The 12,712-nt window shown below is 49.1% G+C and overlaps 3 protein-coding genes across 4 annotated transcripts; 1 reads left to right on the top strand and 2 right to left on the bottom strand.

Moving 5' to 3' along the window:
• Positions 1 to 32: 32 nt before the first annotated feature.
• On the bottom strand, positions 33 to 2,671 carry LOC117897333 (solute carrier family 25 member 44). Of its 2 annotated transcripts, none has more exons than XM_034806102.1 (4): positions 2,606 to 2,671; positions 1,250 to 2,165; positions 1,050 to 1,177; positions 33 to 975 (listed from the first exon to the last, which is right to left on the bottom strand). In XM_034806102.1, exons 2-4 carry the CDS (start codon positions 1,944 to 1,946, stop codon positions 784 to 786), a joined length of 1,017 nt encoding a protein of 338 aa, XP_034661993.1. In that variant the 5' UTR covers positions 1,947 to 2,165; positions 2,606 to 2,671; the 3' UTR covers positions 33 to 783. The 2 variants fall into 2 exon arrangements, with proteins under 2 accessions (XP_034661993.1, XP_034661994.1); XM_034806103.1 differs by lacking the exon at positions 2,606 to 2,671 and adding an exon at positions 2,567 to 2,590.
• Positions 2,672 to 3,473: 802 nt separating this feature from the next.
• Positions 3,474 to 12,543, top strand: LOC117898329 (ETV5-related protein Ets96B). Its single transcript, XM_034807653.1, has 7 exons — positions 3,474 to 3,660; positions 8,088 to 8,583; positions 8,656 to 8,829; positions 9,707 to 9,845; positions 10,004 to 10,050; positions 11,408 to 12,101; positions 12,159 to 12,543. Exons 1-7 carry the CDS (start codon positions 3,643 to 3,645, stop codon positions 12,541 to 12,543), a joined length of 1,953 nt encoding a protein of 650 aa, XP_034663544.1. The 5' UTR covers positions 3,474 to 3,642.
• LOC117898328 lies at positions 3,729 to 5,435 on the bottom strand. Its single transcript, XM_034807652.1, has 2 exons — positions 5,273 to 5,435; positions 3,729 to 5,212 (listed from the first exon to the last, which is right to left on the bottom strand). Exons 1-2 carry the CDS (start codon positions 5,340 to 5,342, stop codon positions 3,801 to 3,803), a joined length of 1,482 nt encoding a protein of 493 aa, XP_034663543.1. The 5' UTR covers positions 5,343 to 5,435; the 3' UTR covers positions 3,729 to 3,800.
• Positions 12,544 to 12,712: the final 169 nt, after the last annotated feature.

The raw sequence follows: 12,712 nt of genomic DNA, 5'->3' as shown, positions 1-12,712 counted from the left end.
ATCTTCTTCCACATGGAGATCATGGATTTCAATTTACTATTCACAGTGCCAAAAATGTAACAATTCTTGGTTTGTACTTTTATTACAATATATGTACGCAAAAACTAAAACTATTCATTCAGAGAACACACAGACATACGCGAATGCTTATCTATAAGTAGGTGTTGGTTTTTCCCCAAGGGGTTGTGTTTACGGGGACCCTGTTTCGACATTAATTTCTAGTTTCGGCATGTCCAGTATACAGTACAATATAATATATAATATAGTAATATGATTTTGGCGCAAACATTGCTGTGCTAAGTAGTGTAAATGTAAAAGTACAAGTAATTGGGTTACCATTGTAAACGGCATTATTATCAACATCATCATCAAAGTACAATTACAATTTCTAAATATGTATATTTGTAATAAATTAGGCTTGTCACCGATCTATCTGCCTCTACATGTTAGGTATAAAATGACTAAAGATTATAACAAAATAATGTACACTTTAAGCTACAACACTTTTCGGGGGTATTTGAATATTAAATTGCATTATTTGAATATCCTAGCCGCAAGCAAATTGAAACATTCTACTAAAAGTAATTATTGTGGATGCAACCAGTATCCGGTAACCGGTATACGGCATCCACTTTCTGCTATCTCTAGCAAATTTAACTAGTTAACCTGTGCTCTGCTCCTTTTATTGGTATTTACAAACGTAGTCGAATCTCCTCTGGTGGTTTTTCAGTACGTCGCGTAAATGCAAGTTTGAGTTGGTTTGAGGGTCTTGTGCGCAATTCATTACCATCGTATTTGATGCTTGTACTGCTCATCTACGGCAATGCGCTTGATGGTCTCGTAGCCAAGGATAATGCTGAAGGAGAAGGCCGCCGACTGCACCAGGCGGGCGGACAGGCCCTTGAAGAAGCAGTTCAGTTTCTCCTCACGCCACAGCTCGCGGAAAGCAAGGCTCATCGAGTCCAATCGATGGACCTAGACAGAGTGACGAAACAACATGATACAGATAAGGTATTATATTTATAACTTGCGCGGTGGGGTGTACTCACCTGCAGACGGGCGCGCACGATGTCTAATGGATTTGTTAGTATTGTCGTTGTGAAGCCACCCAAACTGCCGGCAACGCATTGTATGAACAAGTGGGATACCCAATCGGGGCAGATGCGACAGAGTTCGTCTGGAATGAAGAGGCAATCCAAATTAAATTAATCTTATCTGGCTAATGGAAGCACTTTGCCGCCTGACTCACCCTGATATAGATGATAGAAGGCCCACCACATTGCCGAATTGGGTACATAAGCCATGAGGCTGGCCGTATAGCCTCTGTAGAAGCCGCGCAGACCATCGCGCCGCATTATTTCCCGCCCGATGTCCATAGAGATATGGAGACGGCTGCGGCCGGGCCATGATTTAATACCCAACGGATTGATATCCCCCTTGCCACCGGCATGCGCCGACATGCCGAGCACCATGGCATGCTGCGATATAACATCGAAAGGAACTATGATGGTCTGACCCACCAGCGAGGCGCATCCGCCTCCGGCTAAAGCTTTTACACGGTGGCCAGCACCCATATCGGTGAGAACGTGTCTCACGCCTTCGTAGGTGCTGATGTAGAAGACGCCCGATACGATTTGCACCGACGATATCCAGAATCCTCTATACAGTCCGGGCACACCCTCGGAGCGGTAGATTTTCATGGCACAGTCCACCATGCCCTTGTAGACATCGCTCTTGTGCTGCACCTGGAGCTGCGTCTTGATCACGGTGAGCGGGAAGAGACAGCAGCGCACCGAGAACGAGCTCAGCATGGAGAGCGGAAAGAACTTGGTTTTGTTCATCATGTTCCACTCGATTGTGCGTATGTAGGGAGATCCGTCCACCCCACTGCTCATTCCAGCGGCACCGCTGGACGCCACAGTGAGGTGTGTATTCGTTTCCGCCATGGTGCTACCTGTCGGACACAGTGCGTCCGGAGTGATGCGCTTGCATGCGGGGCACGTATGTGAGTGATGCCGATGCGGATGTAACGCTTTCTTCTAGCTACAGCACTGTTCAGAGCATCCTCGGGCATTGACGGCGGGTGCATTCAACCAGCATGATGGTTATCATTCACTTAGTTTCCTGGGTATTCTCCCTTTGTTTCCGTTCTCGTGTGTGTGTATCTGTAAAGAACAAAACAACATCTCAGTGTTGACGCAACTCGAGCGCATACGCACGAAAATCATTGCGAAGGCCTCAAGGTCGCGCCATGACAGATCGAATCTTATTTTGGGGTACAAGCGGCCCCAACCTTTGCTCAGTCGCCAAGGCCAAGGATTCTGTCCGGACGGAGTTTTGCGTAATCCCAAGGGCTATCTTATCTTCCAGCACCATTCTCACATTTTTAATATTCGAGTTTTCATTATATAATGCGCAGACACAAGGCACCACCTGACTGAGTGGCCACCCAACGCCTCACTCCTCCCCCCCACCCTAGACAAAACATTGTGCGTAAACAAAGTTTCAAGGTGGAGTTGTCTCCATGCGCTGCACTGCATCACAACCCATTGGGGTGGGTGTTCACCTGTTCGGCACTTGGTTGTTGTTGTTGTTAGCTACTTACGCCTGTATGAATGGACTTGATTTGTACAATAATTGTATAATAAAACATAGTAAACAGTGTTCGCGGATTTATCGATAAAATATACCGAAATATACTATTATTTACCAAAACATACCATAAATATACGGTGGAAAAATTAACTTAGCCGAATAAGCAATCTCCTTTTAAATAGGTAAATTATAATAAAAAACAGGCTCAGCACATGCAGCGAAAGCATGCATATTCCACCACATTGCCAAACATACCATGAACATTTTTCGCTACACAGCACTTGCACACGCAACGTAAATGCAGCAATCTGGCAGCGCTATGACCTAAGTTTGAGTGGTTGGCAATTCTGGTGGTTAAGTTTCGCTTGAATTGAAAATTTGAACATGAAATTTGCATGTCTGCGATTATAGCTAATAAGATATGCGTTTATTAGGGAATTCTCTTGAAATTCTATTGAGAAAGTTTTTGATAATTACCTTTTTGATAAGGCAATGATTAATAAAACCAATGACTATTACAAAAATAGCAAGAAATAGTTTAAAATGTTCTTAAACAATTATTTAAAATAAATTTAGTTTTCAAACTAATTAACGCCCACGCTGACCTACCATTGGCCCTCGTCCTTAGAAGCAGTTCAACCAATGAGCAACCTTTGGGGGCGTTCTGCACCTGCGCAGAGCACAAGGCACAGCATCCTGGCGCATCCAACCCCATTACACAGACACCCCCTAATCACAGCATGAGCCTGGTCGAATCCTGTAACGGCGTCACCACGGCAGTTATCACGGATACTCGAGAACGTCTGCACGATGACAACGGAATGCGTGCCGATCAGCAGCGACAAGTGAAAGCCATCGAGTGTTGAATAATTGAATGTTATTGATGTGCAGAAACAAAGCGGAACGGAATCCTATTAGTGAACATTTTTACCCACAGCCAGCGCAATCTGCGCCATCAAGTTCAAGAGTGTGTCCGGTCCGGTCAAGTCCGGCCGTGTGTGAGTGAGTGTGTGTGAAGTCGAGCGTGCCATCTGCACTTTCCACTAAATGGATACCGCCAAATTGGTAAGATTATGTAATCCATTGAGACAATCGAGTGCCCGTGCACACAGTCTATCAATTATTCTGCTTAAAGCTTTTATTTCTGTTGAATCTGACATAAATTAAGGCGCTAATACTTGGGATGGGACCCCCATGTAGGGGACTCAGCCGTAGCTCAAGGTGTAGCCCATGTTCTCCATGAGGGTCTCCTTGATGGCCGGCTGCAGGGCGCGCTGCATGTAGGTGGTCAGCAGACCGCGCACTCCCATGGAGAAGAGCTTCTCCAGCTCGTGGGACATGGCCTCGCCCACCAGCTCATCACGATCCCCGCTGTGTCCGCCGCCTCCGCCACTCGCACTGAAGATGTCCGCAAAGGCTCTGGCATCTGGTTCCACCATCTGCTGCAGTTGCTCGTCCTCAAAGTGGAGCACATCCTCGTTGAAGCTCATTTGGTCCACGAAATTCTCCGTGGCTCCATTATCGGCAAAGCGCCGACGACGACGTCGCCGCTTGTTGAACTTCCGCCGGTAGAAATTGTCGCCGTTGACATCCACAAACTCCGACGAGTCCTGGCCACGGCTATCGCTGCCCAGCTCCAGGCTCTTGTCCCGCTGTGTGGTCTGATCCAGCCTGATGTCGTAGTCCGGCTTGTGGTACTTGCCCCACCTCTGGGGCTGCGGTCGCGTCGTGCCCATGATGACATGCGGCTCGCCCAGCTCCACCTGGGGAGCGGTGCCCGCGCCGTAGCCGAATCTCCGCTTCGAGTTCTGTCGCAGCCGAATGCCAGTCGGTCCCTGGCAGCCGTGTGCAAAGACTGAGATGAATCCTGGCTCCGCAAAGTGGGAGTCCGTGCGCACGGAGGAGGCGCTCAGTCTCCTGGACTGCTCATACGTGTGAGGCAACTGCCCTGAGCCCGCTGGCTCCATGCCCAGCGGCACAGTGCGAAACTCGATGCCCGCATGCCGCAGGCGGAGGATCATGTGGCAGCGTCCGCCCATGGGCTGCATCACCACCTTGCCGCTGAGCGTGAGATCCGGGAAGATTAGCCGCGTGTCCAGTGTGGAGTTTTCCGTGCTGAACTTGCACTTGTCGATCTCCACCCAACGGGCGGCGGACTTTGCTGGCGGCACACGCACCTTCAGATCCTCGACCTCCACGCGGGATATGTCCAGCTTGTGCGGCTGCCGGTGCTCATGGTGCTGCTGCTGTTGGTACTGATGCTGTTGCTGTTGCTGCTGCTGGTGTCCAGAGAGCAGTTCCTCCAGCTCCAGCGCAGCAGTGGAGTCCGCAAACGGATAGGGACGCCCATTCCTATGCAGCAGCTTGGCATGGTAGCCACGCCCCGAATTGTAGCTGCCACCCGCATTGTAGAAATCATCCTCGGGATCACTGTGCTGCCCATAGAAGCTGTGGTACAGCTGGTAGGGACTCTGCGCCGGCGGCTGCCACATGGATCGCGAGCGAGTCCGATCGGTGGAGCTCTTGGTCTGAATGCTGCGCCGTCGCATGTTCTCCAGGGCGCTCTCCAAGCGATTCGAGCAGCGATGCGGCACCTGGTACGGCTGGCACAGGGCCACTGGAAGGACAGGCAGAGGTATTGTAGCTGCTCGAGGGAGACCAAAGACTGATAACTTACCCTGAAGCAGGGCGCAGATCAGCAGCAGAGTGCAGAGCCAAAGATAATCCCGGCCAATGTATTCTGACATGTCGCTGAACTGAACATGGAGCAGGTAATTCTGAGACAGTCTTATGGATGTGTGGGGTATGGAAAGCTCAGAAGAAACACCTCCGTACTGGGCCAGAGCTCAAACGAAAATGCAAAAGGCAAAGCAGGCGAAGCGAACAAACCGAGAAACTTGCTCGGTCGCGCTTCCATTGCCACAGCACCAGCAGCAGCAGCAGCAGCACCCACAAGAAGAGCGAAGACAGCAAAGACTATGGAGACGACCGTGTCACTGCCTCCTCATGTGCAGTGAAAGTGTTTTCCACGACAAGCACAAGCACAAGCCCAAGCCCCAGGTGGAACCAGTGGCAGAGCTAGCGGCACAGCCAGCGACAGATTCAGCGACAGAGTTGGAGTCGGAGTCGGACTCGGACCAATTTGCCGCACACAACGCACCTCAGCGTGGAAACAAAAGACACCAAAAAACAGGCAGAGAAAAATACGTAAAAAGAAAAAGAAAAGCATTGTCTTCTGTCGGCCTCTTGTGCCCTTCTGTGCTCTGCCTCCTCTGGTCTCGTGTGGCGGCTGCTGCAAAGTAGATCAACCTCACAGGCACACACACACACAGACACACACCCACAGAGGCACTGTCAAATGCAAAGTAAATACAGCCAAAGTTTCGTAACGTCAGTTGCGGGCGCGCATGCGTCGTAATCTTTTCCAACAACCCACCCACCCAACAGTCTCCGCTGCGTACCCTCCTCTTTGTTTGCCAGAGTTCAAAGTTGATTCATCGAACGAACGCGAACGATTGTCAGTCAGTCACCGCCAGCCAACGTTTGTTTTTCCCAATTGCAATCGTAATTGGCATCAATTGCGCATACAAATTAGGGCCTAATGGTAGGGCCCTGAAGTACGCTCTAAGAGTATGTAAAGGGTATACGGATATGTAGCTCTCTTAGCTGCAGAGGCTCTAATGCGTGTGTAGGTACGGTTTAATTGGTTAATGAACTTAACTATTCGAATTTGAAGTACTATTTGTTATTAAACAATTTTCGGAGATAGATATAATATCTATCTATATCCTTAAAACTCACAATAAAAATACAACATTAGTTCTTCAAAGATCAATCTTGTAAAAGATTCCAAGAAATACTTGTATAAGGAATTACATTTTAAAGAATTTTATCTAAAATCACTTCAAATTCTTCCAACTACTTTTTTCTGCAAAAATCTGCCAGTAAGCATATCCTATGAATACCATAGATCACTTTCCAATACATCAGTTTATATTGAACCAAAGGGCATTCCGTGGTCGCACCAACGCTCCGTAGTCTCCAAGCCCTTGCTGCAGTTGCGCACGCGTGGCAGGTGACAACGCTTCGCTGGCTGCCTTTGCCCCCGCTCCCACTGTGCACCTCCGGGAGCGCAATGTGCTCGTGACAGTTACACTAAATAATTGTGGTAATTTGATTTGACAAATTGTTTGCTTGCACTTAGCGAGCGCAGGCAAACGACATATTTTGCAATTTATCAAAAATTGGTAGCTGCAGAAAGCGGAAGCAAAGCTGTTTAGCGATTGCCAAATGTAATCTGTTCGCCCACAAATCCGAGTTGAATGTACACACAACATTGAAGATTTACATAACCCACGGCTGGGAGGAGGAGAAAGCTGAGCATTCTGCATTTCTTCTTCTGAATGTTGCAAAGAGCACAAAGTGCGGTGCCGCTTTCTGCGTTTCGAAGAGTATCTATCTGGAGCAGGGCTGGAGTCGGAGCTGGAACTGGCACTGGCACTGATGCTTCTATTGGTGATAGAGCCCAACCGGCAATGATTACGGGCATGTAATTAGGGGTAACTATCGCACAAATGATTCTCGAATGCGACGGTGCACATCGCATCGCATCGCATCGTTTGGTGTTCCAGTTTTAAAATGTCAAGTGAGGGATACGAAATGCACTTTGGGATGTAGGTCGCTGGCAGATTGTTCCAAAAAAACAAACACTTTCCACCTTTACTGTATTTCCGGTGTAACTTTATTATCTTTCCTACATTAATAATGAATTGTGAATCATTCATTGTTGCATCGAGATATGATTAGGCTAGGGCTAGGGATTTTCCTACGTTTTCCCCCCTGTAGGAAAAAAGTGAAATTCCACGCAATCTTTAATGAGGGGAGAGAGCGAGAGTGTGACCAAAAAGAAAGGTTAACCTCAACGCGGAGCTCATTAAATGTAAAAGTGTCAATAAACCAGCAGTTGGAGATGGTGTGCCACTGGCACCACTCATACGAGCACTATGAGGTGTGTGTGTGTCCAGTTGGTGCGAATTCTAGTTGTGCGCTGACAATGGCTCATTACTTAATGGGCACGACCACGGGCCCAGGGCAAGAACAACGCGGACAATTGACACCCAGAAGCAGAAGCAGAAGCTGTTAAACTAATTGCCACAAGTTCCATTCACTTGACTATGTCAATGTGACGGACTGAGACTGTGGTTGGGGCTGGAAGTTCTACTGCGACTGGGCTTTGTTGTTTCCATTGTTTCCTGCAACCTGTTAGCAGCGGGTATCACTAACGCACTCAGCAGGTGGCTTTAAGGCGCCCCCTTAAAGGTCTGAATGGTCGATGCCCTTCAGGTCGTCGCCCCGAAATGCTACCCCAAAAACAGAGATTTACAAATTGACAACTAATTTGAAGAAAACGCGAAAATCGAACCCCCAAAGTAACGCCCCGAATCTCATGAGTAATTTCCTGCTGCGTCTGGTTTCATTTCCTTATTCCACAGAGCGACTACAGCCAGGAGGCCAAGACGCACTTGGAGCAGCTCCAGCAGACGCTCACGCACTTGGATCATCACTCCCTTTCCCATTCGCATCCGCATCCGCATCCGCATCATCATCATCCTCATCATCATCACCCCCATTTGGGGCTCTACCATGGGGCAGCGAATGCATCCACGTTAACCACAGACTCGGTGGTTTCCTGTGTCAGTTCAACGTTGCCGGGCGTGGCCAAGGCCATATCCTCGTCGTCGTCTTCCTCCAGTTGCGGCCACCTGGAGACGGAGCGCAAGAAATGTCACAGCAATGACCTGGATGCCGGCCACACTCTGATGGAGGCCATCTGCATTGGCCAGAAGTCAACGGCAACATCGCCGGCCCTGGCAGCCCTAGCCGGAAGCTTGACGCCGCCGCCGCCGGCATCGATTGCAACGTCCGCGCTGATGAATGCCACCGCGGCCTCAAGCAGCTCCAACGGAGGTGGCTCCTCCCTGTGCAATGGTCCGTAGTGATCCTCTCTACTCTCCCATGGCCATCTGCTTTAAGGGATAATCTCTTCTCCTTCCCCTGCAGATCTCACACGCGAGTCCTCCTGGTATGCGCATCACCATCATCACCATCACCACCACCATCACCAGCAATTGGCCGATGAGCTGGTCATGTATGCAACGCCCACGCCCACGCCGGCTATTGGCAAATTCGGGCTGGACACATCCACCGAGGGTTACTTGAACGCAAGGTACAATGGTAAGCGTCCGTCCACATCCACTCTCCACTCTTCTCCTCCATCCACACTCTCATGCCCGGATGCAGCGTACCCCCTACCCCCCACCCCTCCCCACTCCTGTATGAACTGTATCTGTATCTACTTTCTGTTTGTTTTTGCTATTTACACGTCGTCCCCTCCCCACCCATCCTTGTTTATTAATTTTCCATTATGAGGAGAGTTGAGGGAGTTTTTGGGCAGGGGTTTCCGATTGCTTGGAGTGGGATTGGCCTTTAGGCTTTGTTTTAACTTCTTTTGTTTTGTTAAGTTTTTTATTATGAAAACATAACTGACGATGGCGCGTGCCGCGTCCCAAAATATAATAAATATATTTAGAGCTGCGGGATCATCAGCAGAAGTGATTTAAGGGGGTATCGAACTATAAGGGAAAATGGGAACAAAATTTAGAGCTTACGCAAACCTTTGCCATCCATTAATACAGCTAGAAATAATTGTAAACAGTTTATTTTCTTTTTGCAACATTTCCTGAATGATTTTTACGATTGAAACCCGAACCGAATTTATGTTTTGCTTAAGGATAACCTGCTAAAATCTTTAAGGCTATGAACAGCAGACTAAAGTACATACTCGTAGCTCCCATTTTTGCTGTTATCTAATCTTAGAGCTGTCTTGCCATTCGATTATGGGCAAGTCAAGTGCATTTGACAAGCGCTCGATTTGTGCTCTCAAAGGCATCCCGGTGCGAGCGTTAATATGAAATATTATCTAACAAAAGCTAAAGGTTCCCTCGATTAAGTAGTGGGAGTACGAGTATGGGAAGCGTCTCAAACATTTATGAATCCGCAAACAACCGCAAAAAAATGTGTTCGCTTTTTCTTCTTGGGTGAATCTCTGCAGTGAATGTCAAAGGCGTGCGCCATGAAAGAACATCAACTTTCTTCGATATACCCGCTGTGACGCACCCACACAGCCATCCGCACCCGCACCCGCATCCGCACTCGCTCCCGCACTCACATCCGCATCCATATTGCTACAGGTAAGTGGGGATGTGGCGCTGCCGCTGCCGCTGGATTATTGAATCTCATGCTGACAAGACAAGTCAACTTTAAGTCAATCAGCAACATTTCTGGGCAGTTTCCTCTACATATTATGTATACATTTCTCAATATTCTACTTGATTTATGCTCTCGCCAGATTTCCATCATCGCCACCCGCGGGCATTCTGAAAAAGAGCGACGAAGGTAAGTCCCCGAATAACTCCGCGTTGATCGAAATGAAAAATGAAAAGAAAATTATTAAAGCCATGCGTTCATTCATTCATTTATTCGTTCGTTCGTTCCTCCATCATTTATTCAAATTATCCGTGCGCCTTGAGGCTCCATGCCTTATCAGTTTTGCATGCCAATAACTCAATTTGTTGGGCCAAGATTATGGCTTGGTGGGTTGCGTTTCACTTACGCGGAATTACTGGTTGCTTCTACTTTTTTCGTTTTACTGGATATTTTCTCAAATAAAATGAATGAAATTGCGCGCATAATTTACAATAACAATATCGCCGGTGTTAGTAACCGCTAATCCAATTGGCGGCTTCCAGAGGCTGCAGCACGAGCTTTGAAATTCAATTTCGAGAGCAACGCCACGCACTGCGATAGAGTAGTTGGCCTCCGGTGGATGGGGATGAGGATGAGGCAGCTATGCCATGGGGTGGCAGCATCAGTCAAACAAGCAACTCAATCACAGGCCGCCGCTGAGTGGTTCGATGGATAGAGAGTCAGACTGGGGTACGTGGTACTCACACACTCCCATTGGGTGTGGGGGAGCTGCCCTTATGGGCCACACAGCCAACAGGTTTGCATTTCCATCAGCAGCGTCGCATCGCATCGCGTCGCGTCGGTCGTATGGCTGTTGTTATCGGCAATGATGTTTTTACTTGTCGACACTTGCTCATGGATTATGCAGAGGTATCTTCTGAATTTTTAATGCGCCCAGCGCCCGAGTCGCGCCCAGGGGGAGTGGAATGTGATGGGGGAAACGAAAGAAGGGCAGGGAAAGACCTGGGAATAGTAGCTAATGAAAAGGGCAAGCCCCGTGGCAGCAGTGTGGGTTCGAGTGGGTTGGGTGCACACCCATCGAGAGAGAGGTTTGTTTTCCTGCTAAATTGCAGCATATTGAGCATTTTGCAGTGCCCGACTCCAGAGGGTGGGCTGTTTAAATAATTAATTCGCTGCTAAATACCTTGGCCATTTAGGTACAAAGCAGCACCAGAAACAACAGAACAGGCCAAGGGAGCTCATTAAGAACTAGACGAAGTGTGGGATACTGAAGATGGTTAGAGATATATGACAAGACTTATGGTACAATTTTCAGAAGTGATTTAGCCACAAAAGTAGCTAAAGGACACACATTAAGTGGGGAAATGCATGAACATTCTGAACATTCAATCTGTGATGCTCAACCTGTGCTGCTCTTTTGTGGGGAAGAGTATTCTAAACCCCATGTAATTAGTGCCCCATTCCCTCGATGTCTCGACATTGTTTAAACGTGCATGAAAGCGGCTTTCATTCAGCTACTTTCAACTCTTCTCCGGATCTCTTCTAGAAACGGCCAGTGCTGCCGCCGTCGCTGCTGCTGCTGTCTATTGCAACGATGTCTCCTCTGGCCAGCACTTTCAGCCCAACACAAAAATCGAGCACGCTGACTCCACCACGACAGCGGCACAGCAACAGCAGCAGCAGCAACAACAGCAGCAACAGCAGCAGCAGCAGCAGCAGGAGCATCAGCATCAGCAACAACAATTGCAACATGCCGCACTGCATCCGCACCACCATCATCATCATGGACACCACCACCAGCAGGCGGAGCAGCAGGCACTGACCCACCTGACGCCACTGCATGCAGCCTCAGCCTTCAAGTTCAGCCACACGGCTGTCATCTCCAGCTCGGCTGTCTACGGCACACCCGCGCATTATGTCCACCAGCAGCAGACGCAGTCCCAGTCGCATGCCGCCATCTATAGAGATCTCTCCCCCAACTCAGCGGCGGCGGTGAGTGAGGGAGACCTCAAGTACGATAGCAGTCCGTACAATGCCACCATATCCTCCACCTATCCCGCGGCGCTGCGGCCCAGCGTGGTCGATTCGACCACGTCCAGCGATGCGGAGCTGCGCTTGGATCAGTTCTATGCCAGCAATGGCATCTCCACGAGCAGCCATGGCCAGCCCATAAGCCAGCGTCGCGGCTCGCTGCAACTGTGGCAGTTTCTGGTGGCCCTTCTGGATGAACCCAACACCAGGTGAGAGTCCAGACTGCAAATCTCCTTCTGTATTCCAATCCTTTTGTGCATTTGCAGTGCCAGTTGCATAGCGTGGACTGGCCGGGGCATGGAGTTCAAGCTGATCGAACCCGAGGAAGTGGCTCGACGCTGGGGCCTCCAGAAGAACCGCCCGGCCATGAACTACGACAAGTTGTCCCGCAGTCTCCGCTACTACTACGAGAAGGGCATCATGCAGAAGGTGAACGGGGAGCGCTATGTCTACCGCTTCGTCTGCGATCCAGATGCACTTTTCAACATGGCCTATGGCCATCTCACGGCAGCCGGTACCGGCAAGATCGACCAACACCAGTTGACTTTGTCGCTGGCCAAGACGCCTCCAGCTCCCACCGATGCGCAAACGCAATCTCCTCGCGTGCCAAAGTCGGATTATTACGATACGGCCGGCTTGCATAAGTATTAGTATTCGTATAAGTATTAGTGGCTGCAAGTGGAGTGTGTGGGAATGTTGGTGTGTGGGCGTGGTCGGGTCTCTTGTACATTGTGTAATTTAGTTGCGTGTGCAGGGTGCGTGGGAGGGCGGTCTCGAATGAATGTCAAATGAAGGTTTCGCTATGATGACGTAAATAACG

The sequence above is a fragment of the Drosophila subobscura genome, chromosome O (genome assembly GCF_008121235.1).
Source record: "Drosophila subobscura isolate 14011-0131.10 chromosome O, UCBerk_Dsub_1.0, whole genome shotgun sequence".
NCBI lineage: Eukaryota > Metazoa > Arthropoda > Insecta > Diptera > Drosophilidae > Drosophila > Drosophila subobscura.
This window is presented reverse-complemented; position numbering and strand designations above follow the sequence as displayed.

Excerpts from the sequence above, each read along its gene's own strand:
- LOC117898328 (XM_034807652.1), bottom strand. The coding sequence starts at position 5,342 with ATGTCAGAATACATTGGCCGGGATTATCTTTGGCTCTGCACTCTGCTG. Across the intron at positions 5,213-5,272 it reads GATCTGCGCCCTGCTTCAGG|TGGCCCTGTGCCAGCCGTAC; the intron begins GTAAGTTATCAG and ends CTGTCCTTCCAG.
- LOC117897333 (XM_034806102.1), bottom strand. The coding sequence starts at position 1,946 with ATGGCGGAAACGAATACACACCTCACTGTGGCGTCCAGCGGTGCCGCT. Across the intron at positions 1,178-1,249 it reads CTTCTATCATCTATATCAGG|ACGAACTCTGTCGCATCTGC; the intron begins GTGAGTCAGGCG and ends TCTTCATTCCAG. Across the intron at positions 976-1,049 it reads TCGTGCGCGCCCGTCTGCAG|GTCCATCGATTGGACTCGAT; the intron begins GTGAGTACACCC and ends CACTCTGTCTAG.
- LOC117898329 (XM_034807653.1), top strand. Across the intron at positions 8,830-9,706 it reads CTTGAACGCAAGGTACAATG|TGAATGTCAAAGGCGTGCGC; the intron begins GTAAGCGTCCGT and ends GAATCTCTGCAG. Across the intron at positions 9,846-10,003 it reads CCGCATCCATATTGCTACAG|ATTTCCATCATCGCCACCCG; the intron begins GTAAGTGGGGAT and ends TGCTCTCGCCAG.